Here is a 20,276-nt window from a genome sequence, read left to right on the forward strand (position 1 = left end):
GCGGGGCCTACCCAGAGATGAGAGATGTGGAGGTCCTCATGGGCCTCCAGGCTGTGTGATGACAGAGCTGAGCGTTCCAACACCCTGACTCATGTCCCCGAGGCCAGGCCGCTGGACAGAGCTTCCGGGGATTCATCCCCTTGCCTTCCCTCCTTCGGCCTCCCCCATGCAGCCCCCATGCACACGGCCCCCTCATTTGAAATCCAGATGGCCTGGCTTTGGGTCTGGGCCCAGCTGGCCAGGTATCCTGGCTCTGGGTCACTGAGAGCCATAACTGGGGCATCCTGGCGCCTGCAGGGTGCTGGCCCACTTGGGGTTCTAGGACCCCATTTCTCCCCCTTCACATGGTAGAATCTGTCTTCCTGGAACACATCTACCTTTGTGTCAATGTAATCATATTTCAGGTTCATAAGGTACCCTCGTTTAAACGCGGCGCTTCTCAACCTGGGCGCCGCTGACATTTGGGGCTGGGAAATGTTGGTTGTGGGGAAGCCTGTCCCGTGTGCTGGAGGGTGTTCAACAGCGTGCCTGGTCTCTACCCACTAGATGCCAATAGATGCCTCCCCACTCGCAGCTATGACAACCAAAATATGCCTCTGCACATGGCCAGATGTCTCCAGGGGGGCAAAATCACCCCAGATTGAGAACCGCCCCTTTAAAGGAACCTTTGTACCTATGTGAATCCATTTACAAGCTGTACAGTTATTTTTTTTAATGCCAAGAGTTGTCCCTCTAACTTATTTTTCCAGTGGTGCCGTGTTTTGTTCTATTGTGTCTGTCTGTTTCAAGGGAGGTACATCAGAGCCTTGAATCTGGGTTCTAGGAGAAGAGGGAAGTTCAAGGAAGGGTCCCAGTGAATGATTAGAAAGAATGGGAAGGACTTCCCTGACAGTCCAGTGGTTAAGACTCCGCCCTTCCACTGCAGGGGGCATGCATTCGACCCCTGGTCAGGGACCTAAGATCCCCCCATGCTGCGAGGCCAAAAGAAAAAAACAGAACAGAAGGAACAGGAGATGCTGCTTCCCTCCCTCTCTTGTAAAGAGAAAATTTGCAGTCCATTTTAGGGCATGTAGGAATCTGTTGTAGGATAGCATCTGGTGCTCGTGGGGTACTCCCTGTCCAGTGACTACAAGCCTCTGGGAGGGGAGAGGTGGGTGTGGGGTGGGGCTGGAAGGCACAGGTCCCCCAGGAGGATCTACCTCTACTGTGCTCCTTCAAGGGGCCCAGTGCCCACGTTTCCAGAACTGGGCCGAGGGGACCCTCCATGTGGCTCTTATTTGCTCTTCAACTGATCGCATGGTGTTGGTTTTTAGGAGATCCGGACACTGGCCTTGATGGTGAGTCCTCCCTCCTGATTTCCCCGGGCACTGGGCTGAGGGCTGGTGGAGGGCAGCCTGGAAGCCAGGACTGGAGGTCTCGCCTCCAGAAGGTTAGGGTTGACCCTGCAGTGCCGGGGCAGGGGCTGACCTGAGCCTGAGCAGGGTCATGGCTGTCGTCCGGAGTAGCTCTTCAGCGACCCAGTGGTGCACTCCTGTCACAGGACAAATACTGGTTCTCATTGCAGCTGTGTCAAGGAAATGGTGGTATAGAGGAGGATGTTTTTATGGTCTCCTTTTACCCAAGCTTTTGCTAATAAATAAAGTGCATAATCCTAAAAAAATCAGTAGCGACCCTCTACCTTTCCCTCTTTCCTAGAAATCAATTTCATTCTCTGCATCTGGAAAACCAGTGAATTCCAAGCCTGGATTTTGCACGTGTGCCTACCAGTGACAGGCTTTCAGTAAATATTTGTAGCTAAAATGATTACCACCAGGTTTAACTTCCAAGGCAGAGAAGAGAGGGGAGATCACAGCATTCTCAAACTAACTCACACTTTATGTCATTTAATATTTTTAGTGGCCATGTGCCACAGAACACACTTAGGGATGATGCAAAGCCAGAATTAAGCACCAGTCGTACAGTGCCCCAATCCCAGAAATTGGTATTAACCACATGATTCTGGAATCAGTGAGCTTCATTTGGAAACATTAAAATAGATTATTTGAAATAGCTCTTTGAAGCAAAACTTTCTGAAACTTTTTTTTTCATTTTAATAATCAACCTTGAATTAACCATTTACATACAATAAAATGCACCCATTTTAGGTGTAGAATTTGCTGAGTTTTGACGAATGTATAAACCCATGTACCCACCACCCCAATCACTTCAGAAAGTTCCTTCACGCATCTCAGGAGTCAGTCCCACACTTATGCCCAACCCTGAGCCACCACTGATCTGCTTTCTCTCACCAGAGCTTAGATTTGTCTTTAGTTCTAGAGTCTCTTATGAATGGAGTCACACAGTATGTAGGTGTCTGCATCTGGCTTCTTTTGCTCTGCATAATGTGTCAGGGTTTCTCCCTTCTATGGCATGGCCTGTGCAGTGCTCGGTTCTTTTTTCACTGCTGTGTAGTATTCCATTGTATGAATATGCCAGATGTTCAGCTGTTGATGGACATTTGGGTTGCTTCCTGGAGACATTTTTAAGTCACTGTCGGGGAAGGTCAGATTTATCTTCTTGGAGCCCAAGGAGCCCCCAGGGTGTAGACGGACAGGGAGGGAGAGGCTGATAAGCGTGGCCCTAGGGTCCCCGCCCCCCACTTTAATCCAGACACACTCAGTGCTTATCTGCCTTACACTGTGGGGTCTCCATATTTCCTCTGCAAACAAAAGTGTTCCTGCCCCTGATGAAATGTTTGGAAATGACCAGTCTCTATAAACCAGCCTCCACATATACTTCTCTGGAGACAGGCCACCCCTCCTCAGTTGGAAACTTCTCCCACGTGTCTTTCTTTTCTTTCCTAGGGGCCCCCTGGTCTTCCTGGGCAGATTGGCCCACCCGGAGCTCCAGGGATCCCAGGCCAGAAGGTAACACTGTCTTGACAAGGCGGGTGCAGACCCTGCAGAAGCCCTGCGTGTGTCTCTGAGCGCGGGACCCCATGGCTGCCCCTCATCTGTGTCCTTCTCATGTTCCCAGAGCCACCACCTCACTCCAGCCTTCAATTCTCCCCAAAGCTCCAAGGCACCGCCTGCCCACCGACATCACCGCCCCTTCACTCCCCCCATCCTCAGCTCTGCCTTTCTTCCCTCGCTGTCTGTCTTGGGCTCCTGTAATTCACAGACCCCTCTGATGTAGTGGGGCCGGGTCTCGACGAGCCCCCGCCCCAGCCAGAGCCACAGCAGGGACCCAACCCGCCATCAGGGCACGTAGCTCTTGAGCCCCTCCCCAATCTCACCCCTCCCTCGATTCCTGCCTTTGCTCCCTTTTATCCTCTGCCCCCCACCCCTGTGATTTTTCCCAGAAGGCCAACACATTTGCCCCTCTGTCCTCTGCTCATGAGGTCCTCTGCCCTCAAGTCCCTTCCGGTTTTCTCTACCTTTCAAAGTCTTCATATTCCAAGCCCAACTTGAAGGCCACCTCCTCCCTGAAGCCTTCCCTGATCTATCAGGAGGAATTCACTGCTCTTTCCTCTCAGCTTGCCTTGGGGATGCAGCTGGTTGTTTACCTGGCCTCAAAGCAGAGGCCACACCTCCTTTATCTCCCTCCCTGACTTAAAGAAGGGACTCGGGTTGATGTGAAGTGAAGGGAGCGCCCTGTGTGGGGGCCAGGACTGGAAGGCTGAGTTTGGGGGGGAGGGAGAACAAGGAGGCAAGCACCCCTCCTGTGGAGCGTCTGGTGCAGGGTTGTGGCTAAAACATGGACTGTGGAGCCGGAATGCCCGGACTGGGATCCAGTCTTCACTAACTCCAGGCCTTGGGCTCACAACTCCGCACTGGGGTCCTCACCTCCAAAACAGAGTCAGTGAAAGTACATACCTTCTGTGTGAGTGCAGAGGATACCTGACGTAAGAAGTGCTGTATAAATAACAGTTACTGTTCTTCTCCGGTCTGAGAGTGACCTTTAGCTGTTCTGGCTACAGGGGGAGATTGGACTGCCCGGCCCTCCTGGACACGATGGGGAAAAGGTAAGGACACTCCCAGACAAACCTCTGAAGATAATCTTTGCCCTGGGGGGTGAGGATACAGAAGGCTCTGGAAGGGAGCCTTGTGGGGAAGGGAGAGGGGAGGGGAGGCCCGCCTCTGGAAGCCCAGCCGAGCCCCACTGCTGGCCCCAGGGGGAGCCAGGCCAACCCACGCTGGGATGGGCTGCGGCCCCTCAGATTCCCACCGGGAGCTGGACAGGTTCTTCTGGCTGGTCCAATCAAGCGCCAAAGAGCCGAGTCCTTTGTACCCTCCCCCTCCCCCCGCCATTCTTCCTTGTTCTTGCCCCTCGTTTCTCCATCAGTGCATCTAATACGTGTTGTTGATCTTTTCTCGAGGGACCTCGAGGCAAACCAGGAGATGTGGGCCCTCCTGGTCCCCAAGGCCCCCCAGGAAAGGCTGGGCCTGCAGGACTGAAGGGAGAAGATGGCCTTCCGGGGAACCCAGGAGAGAAGGGGGAGAAAGGGGAGATGGGGCAGCCAGGCCCACCGGTGAGTGCCGGGGCCCACCCAGCATGATGTGGCTGTGCGCTGTGACAGCTGCAGCTGGAAACCGGAGCCGGGAGCTGGGGAGAGGGCGCTCACCCATTTTCCCTTCAAGCTTTACTTTATAAAGGCCAGTTTCCCGCCTCAAGAGACCTGGGTCTTGTTCTGTCATCTCCTATCTGTGTCCGCGGGAAAGTCACTGAACCTGGCAGAGCCTCGGTTTTCTCATCTCTAAAATGGGGATGATTGGAAATTCCCTGGTGGCCTAGTGGTTAGGATTCCAGACTTCCACTGCCGTGGCCCAGGTTCAATCCCTGGTCAGGGAGCTGAGATCCCACAAGCCGTGTGGTCAAGGGAGGGGGAAAACAAAAAAGAGATTTCTTAGCTACAACACCAAATGCATAATTCATTAAGGAAAAAAATTGATAAATTTGACTTAACAAAAAAGAATAAAATTAAAATAGGGATGACATTGCTTTCCCTGGGTACCTCACTGAGTTGTTGGGAGTATAAAACTGCCTCTTGGGACAGCATACCTATACCCAGGAGAGTATAGGGACAGCCCTAGACCCAGGAGAGGTACAAACAAGGGACCTTAGCCCAGGCCAGCCAGGCCTCTGGCTTGACTTGGGAGCCTTCTCTGGGCTTCATGGTTTCCAGGCAGCACCCTAGACACCTGCCCTTGGAGGAAGGTGGCCCCACGTGCATGCCACGGCAGGTCCCAGACCTCAGTGTGATGACCTTGCCCTTGACTAACAGAGATCTTTTTCGATCTCTAGGGTCTAGACGGCCCAACTGGGGAGAAAGGAGAACCAGGTGACCAAGGGAGACATGGAGCGACCGGATTGCCTGGCCCAATCGGGCTCCCAGGATTCACAGTAAGGCGAGGGGGCCAAGCATCAGGGTGGTCAGCAGGCCTCTGCCGATGAGGGCAAGCAAGCGGGATGCCCTCCCTGAGGTCACCTGCCTGGCGGGTACCTGGTGCTGTGATGAAGCTGCACTGACCGCCAGCCTGCCTGTCCAGCCTGGGGATGGGAGGGTCCTCTGGATGAGCAGCTACTCCCTGAGGGGCAGTTGGGTGTCAACAGGGGTTCCAGCGCCCTCCGCTCACAGCGTGGTGGCCTCCATCTCCAGGGGCCAGCATAGTTCCAAGGTGCTAGAATCTTGGACTCGGAATTCTCCTCTTAGAAGTGGAAAGAACCTCAGAGGTCAACCAGTCCCACCTCTGACCCAGTGCAGGATACCTCGAAGGCCACTGACTGTGGCTGCCCCACTCAGCTGGGACAGGCAGGCAGCTGGTAGCCTCCTGACATGTCCCCTCCAAGCTGGAGGGAATGCTTCTGCTGTGGTGTGAGGTACCCTCATCAACCGCCCCCCACCCCCATGGCCCTGGCTCCGCTTCTAGAGCCGTATTCACTTTCTGTAGCTGCGTAACAAGTCACCACAAATTCAGTGGCTTAAAACAACGCACTCGTATTATGGCACAGCTTCCATGGGTCAGGGGTCCAGGCCCGTCGCGGCTGGGGCCTCTGCCCAGTCAGGGTGCCATCCAGCTGCAGCCCCATCTACAGCTGGGGTCCTCTTCCAAGCTCGCTGCTACTGGCATAATTTTCAGTTCCTTCTATAGTAGCAATGAGTCCCTCAGCTCCTAGAGGCCACCTACAGTTCCCGGCCACTCGGCCTTCCCCATAGTAGGCAGATCATATTATAGCAGCTTGCTTCTTCAAGACCAAGGCCAGCAGGCGTCTCTCAGTGCATCCTAGCAAGACAGGTGTGTGTGTGTGTGTGTGTAACATACTTGTAACACAGTCTTAACCTATCATTTGTATATCATGTATAATTTGTAACATAAGCTTGTAACGTAATTACAAGAGCGACGTCCCATCATCTTTGCCAGTAGGCCCTATTCTGCTGGTTAGAAACAAGTCCCAGGTCCGTCCTAGGGCCTCTGCCCTGCAGGATCCATACAGAATATCAGCCTCTCTGAGGTTCTTACTAGAACCTCAGATTCAGGAAGTCAGTGATCACAAGTCCCCTGCCCTGGCCTTCGTCCTTCAGGCCAGCTACCTCTGCAGCCTCCCAGGTGGTCCTTGCTGATATCTAGGCCTAGTCTAGTACTGGTCAGGTTTGTCACAGATTTGAGGGTGTCTCTCCCAGGATCCCCTGAGTGCTGGCACCCACGCCATGTTGCTTTGTGCCCACAGGGAGAGAAAGGAGAACCTGGGGAGAAGGGTGACCCAGGAGTGGAGGTAGGTTGTGCCTGCTCTGCGGCTTGTGTCACAGGGATTATTTGACGGGGACCTTGTCACACCACAGTCTCTCCAGTGTGCACATCACTTCCGTGCTCTAGAAGGAAACTCACAACTGCCTGGCACAGGAAGAGTGCAGGAAGCTGAACATTTCCTGAGCACCTCAGGGGTCAGCAAGGACCCACAGGTCTTCTCCGCGGTCTTCCCATTCATCAAGTCCCTCAGCGGTATTCACACAGCACCTGCCATGTTCCATTCCAGTGCTAGAGCCTGGAGACAGGAAAACAAGACCATCCCTGTGCAGCAAACAGTCCCCAGTTGTGGGCACTAGAATGGCAGCAGCTCAGGGAGTCGGGTGAGCACCGCAGAAGATGGGTCATTGGAGCAGGGTCTCGAAGACTCTGTAGGAGTTTGCCTAGAAGCTCCAGAGGTAGGGTTTCCAGAGAGAGGCATTATTCTTTTGAGAAGTGTGGTGGTTAAGGGAACAGTGGAGTGAGAAGTAGTCAGGATGGAAGCCAGCTTCTCATAACAGGGGAGGGAATCAGGCTTAGGGTAAGAGCCAGGAGAGCAACAGAGGTCAAGGATACGTGAGGGAGAGGCTATTTGGTGGAAGGGCCTGGGCCACCCAGACACTACCACAGAGAGAGACCACCAAACCCTCGGTCACCCTTCAGTGTCACCAAACCCCATCTGCATTTAGTAACACAGACCTGATTATACAACATGTATGTTATTTATTTGGATAGGCTCCTAAAGAAATGCTCTGAAACTCAGGAAAAGCATAATATGCAAAAATGTTCCTTCCAGATGTATTTAAACTAAAAATTGGAAACAGGCTGCATTTCTAACAAGAAGGAAATGATTAAATAACTTACCACAAAATACTAATGGTAATAATAGTCCCCATGCTGGAGAGCGTTCCTTACGCCAAGCCCTGCTCCAAGCCCTGGCTAGGTAGGAACTCATTTTTATTCCAGTCAATGAATAACACATCAACATTGAAACGAGGCTTGTAGGGAACATACAAAAAACAGAAAAGGGGGTTTTGTGTTAAGTGAAAAAGAGAAGAGAACCAAATTTTATATATATATATGATATCATCGTAAGTATAGACGTACATTCAAATACATTTTATGCATCAAAAGAGTAGTAGAAGGAAATAAAGCAAAATATTAGCATTACTCAGAGATCTTTTTTCTTCTTTCAGTTCTCTTTATTTACTAATATGTTAATAAATTTGTATTCCTTTAAATTTTTTTATTTTTAAATTATCATACAGTAAAATGATAATATGGTAAAACTGACTTTTTGACAGTTCTATGAATTTTAATACATGCATAGATTTATATAACCTCTACCCCAATCAAGATATATGAAAAATTACTTGTTTATAATAAGAAAAAAAGCAGTAAACTTTTGTTTTTAAGAAGGTAGAGTTTCCAAAGATTGAGTTCCCTGCAAGGAGACAATAGTATTTATGGAGTTAAAAAGCCCACCTGTCCAAGCGACAGCAGGGATTCCCTGTCTGCCCAGTGCAGAGGCTCCCTTTATAGTCACCTGGCAGAGGGTCCCCATGCTGGCCACACTCCAGGGGATTCTGTCCCTGGGAAGGTGAGGTGCCCAAGGAGAGTTCAGAAGCTGAAATGGGGGGACCGGCTCAGAAAAGAGCAGGCGGGTCTCCTTCCTGCCTCTTGGGTGGCTGACTGTGGAGAAATGGATGTCCATCTTCACCAGAGACAGAATCTACCCTGCACAGCATGCTCCGTAGAGAGGGTTCCTTCGTGTTCTCTGTCCAGTCCGAATCTCTTTGACTTTAACCTGCCCTCAAGAGAAACGGAGACCCACAGTCCCCATCCTGTCTGTTACAAACCTGGGGAGCTTGAGGAATATTCTTCGGAAGCATCTCAGTCTCCCCCCATTCCAGACAACCAGTCTCTCTTCCTTTAAGCTAAAGGTCTCAAACCCAAATGCCAACCGGGACCAGGCATGCAACAAATGAATGCAAGAAGTCTGGGTTAAAAATAATAGGGAGTGGTGAGGACTGAGGTAAACCGAGGAACTCAAGCCCCAGCCGGAAGGGAAAGCTCTCATTGAGCTCCAGGCAGCTGTTGCCATGCACGAACAAGAGCCTGAGGCGGCCAGATTTTCTGGTTTTTCAAAAACATCCAGAAGAATAGGCATTTTGAGCATGTTTCATGGCAACGTTTGTTTGTTTTTTCGAAACACTGTGCAGGCTAATGAGGTGCTATGAGTTTCTGACCTGTCCTCGGCCTTTGTTTGGGAGACTGTGTGCTGGTAGTTCTGTCCTTCGGCCCTGCAGTCCCTAGCCGGACCCCAGGCTATGGCAGAAGGCAGGAGCCCTTAGAGTATAACAGGGGGTGGGCTAACTGTCTCCCTTTGGCTTCTAGGTTCCTGGGCCACCAGGGCCAGAGGGACCTCCCGGACCTCCGGTAAGTTTGGAGGGCTTGTCTATGTTTCAGTCCACTGTGATTAGGCCCCTAACATCCCCTCCCCATGGCAGTCACTGGGCTTAACCTCAACCTTAGGTCATTATCACCTCCTTCCACGGTGGGATTTTCACATCCACAAGCCCCTCCCTGCTCCTCTTCCCCCCCACCTTAAACAGGCATCGTCTCTGTGACACCAAGGAGCCTGGGCAGCGCCCGGTTTCCCAGAAACAGTTGACTGGCATGGCAGCCCCGAGGTCTGGTCCCTCCTTGCAGGAGTAGGAGTCATTCTGTCACTCGGTTCTGCCCTTTGCCATCAGACATCTGCTCCTCTCCCTCTTTTATTCCTGCTAACCAGCCAGCAAGAAGACCAGGATTAAAATAGAAAATGACCCATTTAAAACCAGCCCCACTGGATTGGCCTTTCCGTGGTTACAGATGATAAGGCACCTTTAAAGGGACCCCTGTGCATTGGGCCTCGAGGGTCCCCAAGCATCCTAAACCAACAGATGCTGGTCCTTGCCTCTGCCAGGCTCAGAGTCCCCATGGTGATGGGCCACCCATTGTCATTGGTACAAGTAGTAGTAGTCGTAGTAGTAATGACAGTAGCCAAGGTATATTGAAACTTACTATGAGCCAGATGCTACTCTAAGCACTTTGCACATATTATTTAATTTTTGCTGTGTTCCCTCTGAATTTTGCCTTCATGAGACTCTGAATCTTCTCTCATGAGTCAGCTGTGAGGGCCACAGAGAGATTCTCAGTCCCTGGCTGGGGAAGCCTGGCTCAGACCCCACCCCAGGAAGTCCTAAGGTGGACCCCCCCTTAGCATTCCCTTCTACCTCTCCTGGGAAGGGGCCCCAGGCCAGGCTCTGTACTTTTTTGTACAGGGCCCTTGCTTTTTTGTGGTCCAACCTGTGGACAAGGAAGTCGACTTAACCAGAGATGCTTTGTTTTGATTCCAAATGCAGGGGCTCCAAGGCATTCCTGGACCAAAGGTAAGAAGAGATCACGTGACAGGTGCTGGGGGAAGGGGGTGGGGGAAGGCGCTGTGTCAGTGAAGGCAGAAAAGAGAGAAAATGCTTCAGAGACAGGGGACCCAGCTGACCCCTTCCCTAAACGAAATCATGTGACACTTCAGCCAGTGGGGTACCATTAGGACAGAATAAAGTCCTATGGTCCCGTTAACATCCATCACTGACACTGGGCAGGCTTTGGATTCAGAATTTTCCCATCCATCAATCAACCCTACAGAGTGACAGGTTAGATTCTTAGCCAGTGATGAAATCCTTTTTCCATGTAACCTGCCCCAGACCCTTCACTCACCCTGAAGTATAGGTGGCAGACAGAGGGTGGCATAGCAAGGGACCCCTTCCCAGGACCAAGCCCACTGGACTCTGGCCTGGGACTCTCCCAGCTCCCACCCGCAGCGTTGCAAATGGATAAGAGGGGCTGGAGGCTGCTGGCGTGACAACAGCCCTTGTCTCCTACACTGGCGTTCTCCAGGGGACTCTTAGGCTCTTTCCTCTCCTGGTTAGTGTGGGAGCCTCAGAGCTCCAGCGGTGGCATTTCAGGCATTCGCCATCCAGTAGCTGCAGGGTCCCAGTTTTTCTGCTATGCAAATGGTCGTCTATGCCAAAGCCTGACCTGAAACTGACCTATGGGTTTGTCTCTACTCCTGCCATCCCCTTTCCCTTTGGGGACCTCAAAGTTACCACAGAGATACTCTGTAGTAACTGACTGTAACTGAGGCAGAGCCAGGCTAAGAATTCAGCAATTCTTGGAGTCCCCGGCCTGCCACCCCTGGGTCAGCCACCTCTACCTCCTCCCTCCTCTATCTGCCATCCCTCCCCACCACCCATCCCCATCTGCAGGACCCCAGAATGCAAGAATGAGTCGTCTGGGCCATGCCCTTCTGTGATCTCGCCCATCTCCCTTTCCTTCAGGGGGAAGCAGGGCTAGATGGAGCAAAAGGAGAGAAGGGCATCCAGGGAGAAAAAGGAGACCGAGGTCCTCTGGGATTACCCGTAAGTATCGTGGACCCGGCAAACTGGTGTGAGGGGCCTGGCTGGGCGGTCCTGAGGAGGTGCTGGGCAGGGCCCTGGGAGAAGGCCACTGGAAAACTCGAGGTTCTAAAGTTCTGAGCATTCCAGAGCTCCGTGGGGTTCTGCTTTCCCACCTGGACAAGACCGTAGGCTCTAACTCTCTTACCGAGGGCCTCCTCTGGGCTGGCCCTGGCCTAGGTTCTGGAGGAATGTGAATCTGAATACGACAAAGCCCCCCACCCCAAGGAGGACCCAGCTGGGAGCCAGAAGGGGCCTGAGAACAGCCTTAGGCCCTACTTGTGCTTGTCTGAGGCAATAAAAATCTGCCCTTATTGGGGCCAAGCTTAGAGGACTTGGGAGCACTGGGACAGTAGAGTATTCATGTCTCTCCTACTTTCCCAGGCAGACCCCAAGAGAGCCCCTGCTCTCTGCTCTTAAGCACTGGCCACAGCAGAAAAGCTTGCAAAAAGTCAGATCCTCAGGTCCCAGCAGGCTAAGGCCACTCACATCTTGGTTCCCTGAGATCTCTGATCTCAGCTAAAGGCCCCAGGTCAGGGCGGGGGCTGCTCAGAAGGCGTCTGCATCTCCCGATGTCTGGCCTGGACTGGGCGAATTCCTTTGCCCCAAGCTCCAGTGACTGATGATCTCATCACTGCCTCACCTGTCTCCAGGTGAGCGCATCCCACCACCCATCCCGGAGCCCTGGGCTCCATCCTCCCTCACATCCCAGTGAGGCTGGCACTCTTTTCTTGTTTGTTTTTCAAGATCTGGAAGGGACTTTAGGATTCCCTGTAATCATTTTATTGGTGGGTCCAGAGAAAAAATTGAGTCACTTGAGGTCACATACGAAGTCGATGGCCTGGCTACACCAGAGGCTGCTCCTTCACTGAGGCCACAGCCTTGCAAAGGCCTCTTTCCAGCCACTGAGGCTTCCTCTGTGCTGGGCACAAGGCCAGTTCCTACCCCCAGGAAGCTGTAAAAAGCAGAGGAATGATGGGAAGCCCAGATGCCCCAGCTTGGCAGGGTTTGAAGGTCTGGTTAATGTAATCCCAGCAACCAAAGAGAAAGAACAAAAGGTATGATTACACCTCATTAGTGCATCAAATGTGGGAATATTTAAGGAGCTGATTCGCTTGACAGACTACAGTAAACTGATGACTTTAGCAGACACTTTCCCATGTCTTAAGCTGTGTCCAAAATGACTAAGTACTCTTTACTGTTAAAGCGCCTTCCTGCCCACCCCCACTCAACCACAAACCTCTCCTTGTTCACCTTCATGGCTCCAATAACCCTAGTGAACATTGGGGAATTCAGTCAGGGATTGAAATGAAGAGCATACAGGTAATATAAACAAAGAAAGTGCCAGACGAAAGAAAAAGTACCCAGTCTATCTTTGATTTTTCAACTTTTGATAGAGACATGGGTACAGAGAAGTGCTTTGGCTAGCTTAAGAAAACAACAGAGCAAGCAGTGTTCATAAAGGGCAACTAATGTGGACATCAGACGGACAATAAGGAGTGGTGGGGACTGTGGTAACAACCCTACTTAGTTCAGCGGACTGTTGCTTTGGGGGAATGAGGGTCCAGTATTTCTGCATATTCTAATTTTTCTAAGGAAGCTACACATCTGGCATTTGATGGGGTATCTCCTCATTTTCTAATATTAAATCAAAATTATCTGCAGTACTGCAACCCATAGAAAAATATGTCAGTGGCCCACGTATGGCCCCCAAAACTCCAGTTCATGCCCTCTGCGCCAGGCCTCTCAAGATAACTCAGTATTAACGCTGCATAGACAAAGTACATGGATGTTTAGCTAAAGTTCTGTTTTTAGGCTTCCCCTCAGTGTTTTACTTCATAGAGCAGCAGCCTGTGTTTCCAGGCACATCCTACTGCGTTCCTCTTATTTGCCCTACAGAAGTGGTTCTCAGTGCTGGCTGCACGTTGGAGTCCCCTGGAGCTTTCCAAGTATGCTATATTCTGTTTGAATTGGGCTGGGGTAGGGCCCAGGCATCTGTATTATTCAACATCACCCCAGGAGATTCTGACATTGTAGCTGGGTTTGAGAACCACAACTCTCTAGGCCATAAGCAAGATTGGTCCCAGAATTATGTGGCCCTAAGACTGAGAAGCGAGGCCCTGTAGGGTCCTGCTACCCAACACCCTTCCCCCAGGAGGAAGCAGCTTCCTGCCCTCCCTTACCTGGGGGTATTCCCCCACCTTTAAAATCCTGAGGCCTAGGCTCGTTTCTGAGGCTCAGTTGGAAGCAGATTTCAAGAACTCAGTCCTTATTGGCCTAGAATGTCCCAGTTGCTCTCTCCCTGCTTTGTCTTACTGGTATCATCAGATAATTGTACCCCTGTTCTCCTAGGTGGGTTGTAGGGGCAGCATCACAGCCCAGCATGGGGACAAGAACTCTAATTCCCACTGTATATATCACTGGATGCTGCATAGTGAGTGGGTCTTAATAGCATCCCACCTGCCAGACAGTTCATTCCAAGGGATACATGGCCTTAGACCTCTGTCCCAGTCAGCTGCCCCTAAAGGCTTTTTCTATAAAAGAGGCCTTGTCTGGGATAATATGAATGGACTGAGTTTGTGTTAAGCTTTGCAAACTGTAAAATGCCAGAGAAATGTCAGGCATCATTAGTATTGTCATTCAAGGCCCCAACTCCTCCCACCTAGCTGAAGTTGAAGTAGGCCAGCTTCTGCCCAGATTTCAAAGCTGGATGCTGTAATTCAATGCTGAGCCTTCTGGGGTCCCCCAGTGTGGCCTCGCCTCAACAGTATGCAAAAAAGACTGGGAAGACCACCCTCACCTGGGCCCCCCCTGCCATGTAGGCGTGTCTTCCCCAAGTAAGACTGGTCCCGGGAAGGATGCACTAGCTCTGGTTCCAGACACCTCTCCATGAATTTACTTTCTATATCTCTTTCCCTGGAACACTGCAATCCCTTGGAAGAGAGGTTTCTGAGAGAGGATGAAAGGAGAGAGGGGAGCAGGGGGCACAGAGGATCGGAACGGCCACCTGCACTGATCTCCACCCAGCTTGCTCAGCAGTTGGCCACACTGCACTCAGTGTCTCCATGTTTTTTGTTGGTTTTCATGTGAATACATTACCTGTCCTCCCAAGCTTATTTCTCCCATTTTGTTTAATTACCAGCATTTATGTCTGTCCAGAGTCACTGCTTCACTCACCTCTTCCCTCCCTGGTCCCTTTTTCTCCCTCCCATTCCTCCCTTCCCCTTCTTTTGGTCAAACTGTTCCCTTTGTCCAGGGAGCTTCAGGTTTGGACGGCAGGCCTGGGCCACCGGTGAGTGTCACTTCTCCATTACCCCTCAACCCACCCACCCCCTGGCCTGTAATCCCTTTCGCCTGTCCTGCTGTGGCCTCATTTCTTCAGTGAGGCATGCCTTATCCCACCACCACCACCAGAAAGTGCCATCTGTGCTCAGTTCAGAAGTGCTTATTCACGCCTCTTGACCAAAGACAGCCAGCCTCCATCTAAATTTCCCTGTCTGTAGAATGCACCCAGGGTTCTCAAATCTGAATTTCCGGAACACTGGCTGTGGGGTGGGAGGCTGTTCCAGCAGCAAAGACTCCGTTCCTAAAGGAGTGCTGACTTCAGCCTGGGACCCCAGCCCTAGGGGTTTGGGCTGTGACTCATCCCCACCAAACACAACAGTGTCTGTATGTGCCCGTCATGCTGTGTTGTCTTCACGCTGTGAGCTCTGTCCATCTCCTGTCTGCCCACAAGGGCTTTCTAGTCCTGTGCAGCCACCAGTCTGGTGTGTATGTGGTGGGGACCGCACTGAGGGGTGAGGGCAGGTGTAGCACTTAAGAGCACGCGGGCGAGTCCCAGCTCAGTGTTCTGATGGCATGTCACAACCACACCTTTCACTTCCTGTGGCACCACAGCTGCCCCCCACCACAGTCCCTTTCTTTCCATCCTCCTCGCACCTAGCACACCTTTCCCAGGTGGCCAGTCTGGGCTAGGGGCATTATCTGTGGCTGGAATCACGAGAAACCATGACTTTCCTCTCAACTAGTTATTTCCTTCATATTGGACAGAGGGGAGCAGTGCACATTCATATATTCTGTCCCCTTTGGACCTGAAGGGTTTTTTTCTTATAAAATCAGTAACACAACCTTAAAGGAAAATGTTTATGGGAAGAGTGATCCTACCCTGCCAGGACATTTACTGGACACTTCCTAGGTGTCGGGCCCAGCACCAAATGTGTGACATGTATTCATCCATTCTAACCTGGCCGCAACCTAGGAAGCAGACACTCATGCTATTATTCCCATTTTACAGGTGGGAAAACTGATCCTTAGAGAAGCCAAGAAACTTTCCAATATCACAGTTGTAGGCCTTTGAGGCAGGACTTGAAGCTGGCCAGTGACTCCAGAGTGCTATTCTGATACTCTGTCAGTCACAGATGTCCACAGCTTTCCTTCTTCCCTCAAAGGAGCCACCGAGAACATCTTATCCTCTTTTTTATTTTCATGTAAAGTAAATCAGCCTTTCCTCACCTTGCTCCTGCCCTGCCTATCACAGCTACATTCGGAGCACCACCGGGAACCGCCCACAGGCCCAGGCCCAGTCCTCATGTCCTAAGCAAGAAAATATAATCACCGAGGCAGAGCAATAGGAAGCTTGGAAATATAGACTCCGTCTAGTCGGGCCATAAATTAGGAACCTGGAGAAGACGTTTAATTATGCCTTAGCAAGCCCTGCTGTGTCTCTAATCAACACAGCTCTGATGCTCCAGCTGCCCCCCTGGGCTGCAGCCCCGAGTCAGGAGTGCTTAGGACACACCCCCCTGCCAGGCCAGTGTCAGCAGACATCCGAAGCATACTAATCCACTCTCCAATCCAGCCTGTTCCCTAGGGCCTGGGATGGGGACAGAAGGCCTGGCCGGAGGCTGAAGGCCAGGGCCAGGGCCCGCAGTGGGGGTGGAGTGGGCGGTGGCTGAATGACCCTCCCACGCCTGCCTCTGTGTGTGCGTCTGCATCGGTCTCTGTGGCATGAAGACCCTCCCGCTGCATGTGGAGCTGCGTCAGCAAAGGGGTGCCAGCCCCCGGCCTCCCCACCCCTGGGATGGCGTCGACTCCCTCCCGAGCGCATCTGGGAGCAAACTAAGCAACTGTTCTGCCGTTTTCAGCCTTGGCAAGCTTGGTTGTGAAACCAAAGGGGTACCTTCCTCAAATCTGGCTCTGAGGCAGCGGGGAGGCACTCTCTCCCCGAGGCCCCCAAACCCAAACAGGAACGCGGCCCAGTCCAATGACCGCCCTGAACAAGCCTGGCCTCGCCAACCCTGAAAACTGGGCCTCTGGACCTTGCTCATCTCCAGGTGTCGTGCGGGGCTCCCGGGGCTCCCCTCGGCGTCAGGACCCTCACCTCTGCACTCTTTCACCTCCCCAGGGTACTCCAGGACCAATTGGAGTTCCAGGCCCAGCGGGACCAAAGGGAGAGAGGGTGAGTGCTCAGCGAGCCGGGAGCCTGGACCACCAGGACAGGGGGCCCTGCTGCCCCTCTCAGCCTCGGGTCCTCAGCCCCTGCGCCTGCAGCCCACAGGGCCACCACGTCAGCCAGCCATCTCGGCCCCCATCTGTTCCTCCTCGACCCGGCAAGCACCTCATCCATGTCTTCTCTGGATGACCCTCCCAGCCCATGGGGTGGCAGGCAGGCCTGAGGTGCTCATTTTGTAGCTACAAGTGGACAGAGACTTGGAGAGCTTCCTTCACTCAGCTTCCGGTCACCTGGCATCGGTCCCAGGTGCCACACAAGGCCCCAGGCCCTGCTATCACCGGACACGCCTCAATTTTGCAGTGATTTAGGGATACGGCATGAAACAGAGTGCCAGGTGGTGTTAGAAAATCTGGGAGACATTGAGAAGCCAGGAGACCTGTGCCTCAGGCCGGCTGCCAGGGGTCACGTCTCCCGCAGCCAGGGCGGCGGGCGGAGGCAGGAGAGTTCCGCGCGTCAGCTCCTCCCAGCCTGGCCCGGTTTCCGCACCGCGGGGCCTGGGGTCGCTGGGGGCCCGGCTTGGGTGCTGGACCTCTGAGTGGCCGTCTGCTGGGCTCTCTGCCCGCGGGAGCAGCTCTCCCTCTTGCCGTCTGCCGCCAGCGGCTCTATCGCTATGCTCTCGGGTCCCACAGCTGGCAGAGGGGAGGGAGGAGAGGGTGGGGAGCTTCTGGAGAGAGGCGTGGGCTTCCCTGAGATCACCAGCCACTTGGGGAACCAGGGTGGCTGCTCCGAGGAGTGACACAGCTTCGAAGAGAAATCAGAGCTCTCTTCCTCTCCCCGTTCTCCCCCGTCTCCCTTGTCCGTGCCCGTTTCCTGCTCCTTCTCCCCACCGCTTCTGCCTCTGGCCAACTTGTACCCCCACTGTCCAGTCCTTCCTAAGCGCGTTGGGGGGCCAGGCTCTGTGGAGGGAGGGTGAGAGAGGCTTCCAGGCCCCCTCCTCGGGGCAGAGTCCTCAGCAGTCACCCCACCCGCCCTCCGCCCAGCCCTCGCTTCCTTGTTAGGGGGCGGGGGTGTCTCTTTGAAGAGACTGGAAAGGTTTCCCAAGTTTTGTATGAAAACAGAAAATGGCTGACGGGAGGTTGTTACCATGTCAGAGAAGGCTTATGTGTTCTTTCTCCGGTTTCAGGGCAGCAAAGGCGACCCTGGGATGACAGGACCAACGGGAGCAGCTGGGCTTCCTGTAAGTCTCGTGGGCTCAGAGGCTGCTCTCCACCTGCCCTGGTCGCCCCCCCAGAAGCACTGCCAAAACAGAACACCCAGAGCCTGGGGCAGAAAATCCAGGGCCAAGCGACAGTGCTCAGTTCTGTGGTGGGGGAAGCAGCCGACAGCCACTAGCCCACGCTCTAGAACTTCCCCGCCGGGCACCGCTAGAGGCGAACCCTGGCGCACACGGCCCCTGTTAGGGAAGCACGTCCTCAGCCGTGTGCACCGTCTAACTGGCTGTAGCAAACACAGATGAGCACCTTCCACTGCAGGGCTCTGTGCTCAAGGCAGCGGGGGTCTCACAGGTGAATGTGCCACGGCCCGTACCCTCGAGGAGGGACCGAACCAGGTCCAGATCACCATCGGGCAAGGAGACGTCTCCTGAGACGGGCAGCTTCCCACGGGACTGGCTTTCCATCTGCAGCCGACGTCTCCTTGCTGGCTTATAGAAGTCGGCTGCCTACAAGAGCCAGGACTTTGGTTTCCCACCCGCTTGAAGGTCATACACTTGTTCGTGGGTTCCATGCTCGGCTGTGCTTTGGCTAAGTAGGCACCTCCGGCCAGTCTTTACCTTGTGCCCACTCCCCAGCTAAAGACAAGGGGAGCAGCCGGCACCTTGAAAAGAGGGGCTCGGGAGCTTTGGAGTCATTTTTCTAGCAAGCAGCTGGTGGGAGAGCCGTGCAAATACCTGTCCTTCCAGGAGAGGTCTCTGCGCCCAGACCGTGTCCTCAGCATGAACCATCTAGAAGAACTCAGCCACAGGCCAGGGCATTGGTGCAGAGTGAGAAAACCAGAACTGTGTTTGACTTTACCCATAACTTATTATCTGTCTCTAGGTCAAGTTCCTTGAGCAGTTTTCTCCTTTGTCCCCCTTCTGTAAAATGGGGATAAGTAAGCCTGTCTCTGATGAATTAGGCACCGGTAAAGAGCTTTATGAGCCTGGAAGGAAGGACTGTACGGCCATCCTGTGCCTTCTCATTAACCTGTCTTCGTTTCTGATTTACTGCAGGGTTTACACGGACCACCCGGGGACAAAGGAAACCGGGTGAGTCTGAGTCCTCGCACTTTGGCTGTGGTTACTAATGTCATCATGGTGAGGTGGAATGACCAACTGGGGATTCCTGACCGAACATGGAAATACAGTTTTTCCTGATATATCATCCTAAATTAAAAGGCTTTATAGTGAGGGGCTTCATCCATAGCATTACAGGGAGCCCGGGACCTAATCTTGAAATTGAAGCATGTATTTTTCCGCGTGGAAAGGGGAGGCTGAATCCCAGGGCAGCCATCAGATTAACATTGCCATCCAGTAACAGGAGTCACGTGCCCAGCTCTCTCTAGGTTGCCCTGATAATGGGCCCCTAAATGATATTTTTATATCCATCGTTGCTGTGTCCTAGTCTTCTGACACTTAGTTTTACCAGGCATCCCAGGCCACTGGTGAGAGAGATAATAAATCCCAGTTCCAAGAACAAGCAGACAGCTGTTGTACACAGCCAATCCTTTAAAAAACTATCCCGGCCATTATTTCTCTTGGGACGAATCGGCAGGACTATGAAACAAATCGTGCCTTTCGAGGCCCCCAGCTGCCCCCTTGGTTTCTGCCGTGTTCACCAGGACGCAGTTGCTGAGTGTCTGTCCACAGCACCCACAGCCACCTGATGGCACATGACATGTGGCACGTTTGTGCCCAGGAGAGATCATCCCACTACATCTGACCGAGGGATGACTTTTGGGTTCCCTTCTAGAACGTCTCATTGGCTGCCTCATCACAGGGGTTCTCAGTGGGATGCACGTCCCCTAGAAGCCCAAGAGCATCTTCTAGTGGGAATAATACCCAAGGATCTTAGAGGTAAAAGAGGAGTGGGATGAACCGATGGAGAAACGAGGCCCTGAACTATGATAACATGTTCTGAGTTCCCAGGAGTGTTAGAGACAGAGCAGGTGGCTTCCAGAACCCAGGCCTTCCGCTGATCTTTGAACACCGATAGCCGTGTTTATGGCTAGAACATGCCAGAATCTGTACGTTTATATCTGGCATCAATGGAAGTCTCTTCCATTTAAGATCGATTTATTGAACGCTTCCATATTCCAAAATTTTCCTTTCTGTCAGCTGGTCAAAAGCAATCAATTTGTCCCATATATCCTTTGAACAAGAAGGAAGAGGCAGAGTGACCCCCTCCCAGACTGTCCATGGGGAGCCCAAGTCTAGAAACCCCTGGAATAAACAGTCCTACTTCCAGAAATGGGCCAGCCTGTTCAGGCAGGCTGGGAAGCCCACCTTCATTACTGTGGCATCCA

At 52.7% G+C, this 20,276-nt stretch overlaps 1 protein-coding gene across 9 annotated transcripts in view; it reads left to right on the forward strand.

Moving 5' to 3' along the window:
• LOC111183459 (uncharacterized) overlaps nt 1-20,276 on the forward strand; it is an 84,284-nt gene that overhangs the window by 52,600 nt on the left and 11,408 nt on the right. For 5 of the 9 annotated variants that reach the window (XR_016388061.1, XR_016388060.1, XM_089897592.1 and 2 more), the window contains exons 20-31: nt 1,314-1,337; nt 2,844-2,906; nt 3,959-4,003; nt 4,358-4,510; nt 5,284-5,382; nt 6,709-6,753; nt 9,162-9,203; nt 10,172-10,198; nt 11,147-11,227; nt 16,668-16,721; nt 17,899-17,952; nt 18,985-19,020. Coding sequence is in view for 7 of the 9 variants with exons in the window: in XM_089897592.1 (XP_089753718.1) it covers nt 1,314-1,337; nt 2,844-2,906; nt 3,959-4,003; nt 4,358-4,510; nt 5,284-5,382; nt 6,709-6,753; nt 9,162-9,203; nt 10,172-10,198; nt 11,147-11,227; nt 16,668-16,721; nt 17,899-17,952; nt 18,985-19,020 (723 nt within the window). In the remaining 2 variants the exon portion in view is untranslated. Of the gene's footprint in view, nt 1-1,313; nt 1,338-2,843; nt 2,907-3,958; nt 4,004-4,357; nt 4,511-5,283; nt 5,383-6,708; nt 6,754-9,161; nt 9,204-10,171; nt 10,199-11,146; nt 11,228-16,667; nt 16,722-17,898; nt 19,075-20,276 lie in introns of those variants that run through there. The other 4 variants (XM_089897591.1, XM_089897590.1, XM_089897589.1 and 1 more) reach the window with 1 other exon arrangement.

The sequence above is a fragment of the Delphinapterus leucas genome, chromosome 16 (assembly GCF_059928025.1).
Source record: "Delphinapterus leucas isolate spDelLeu-1000000601 "Yukka" chromosome 16, BTC_Dleu_Yukka2, whole genome shotgun sequence".
Classification (NCBI taxonomy): domain Eukaryota; kingdom Metazoa; phylum Chordata; class Mammalia; order Artiodactyla; family Monodontidae; genus Delphinapterus; species Delphinapterus leucas.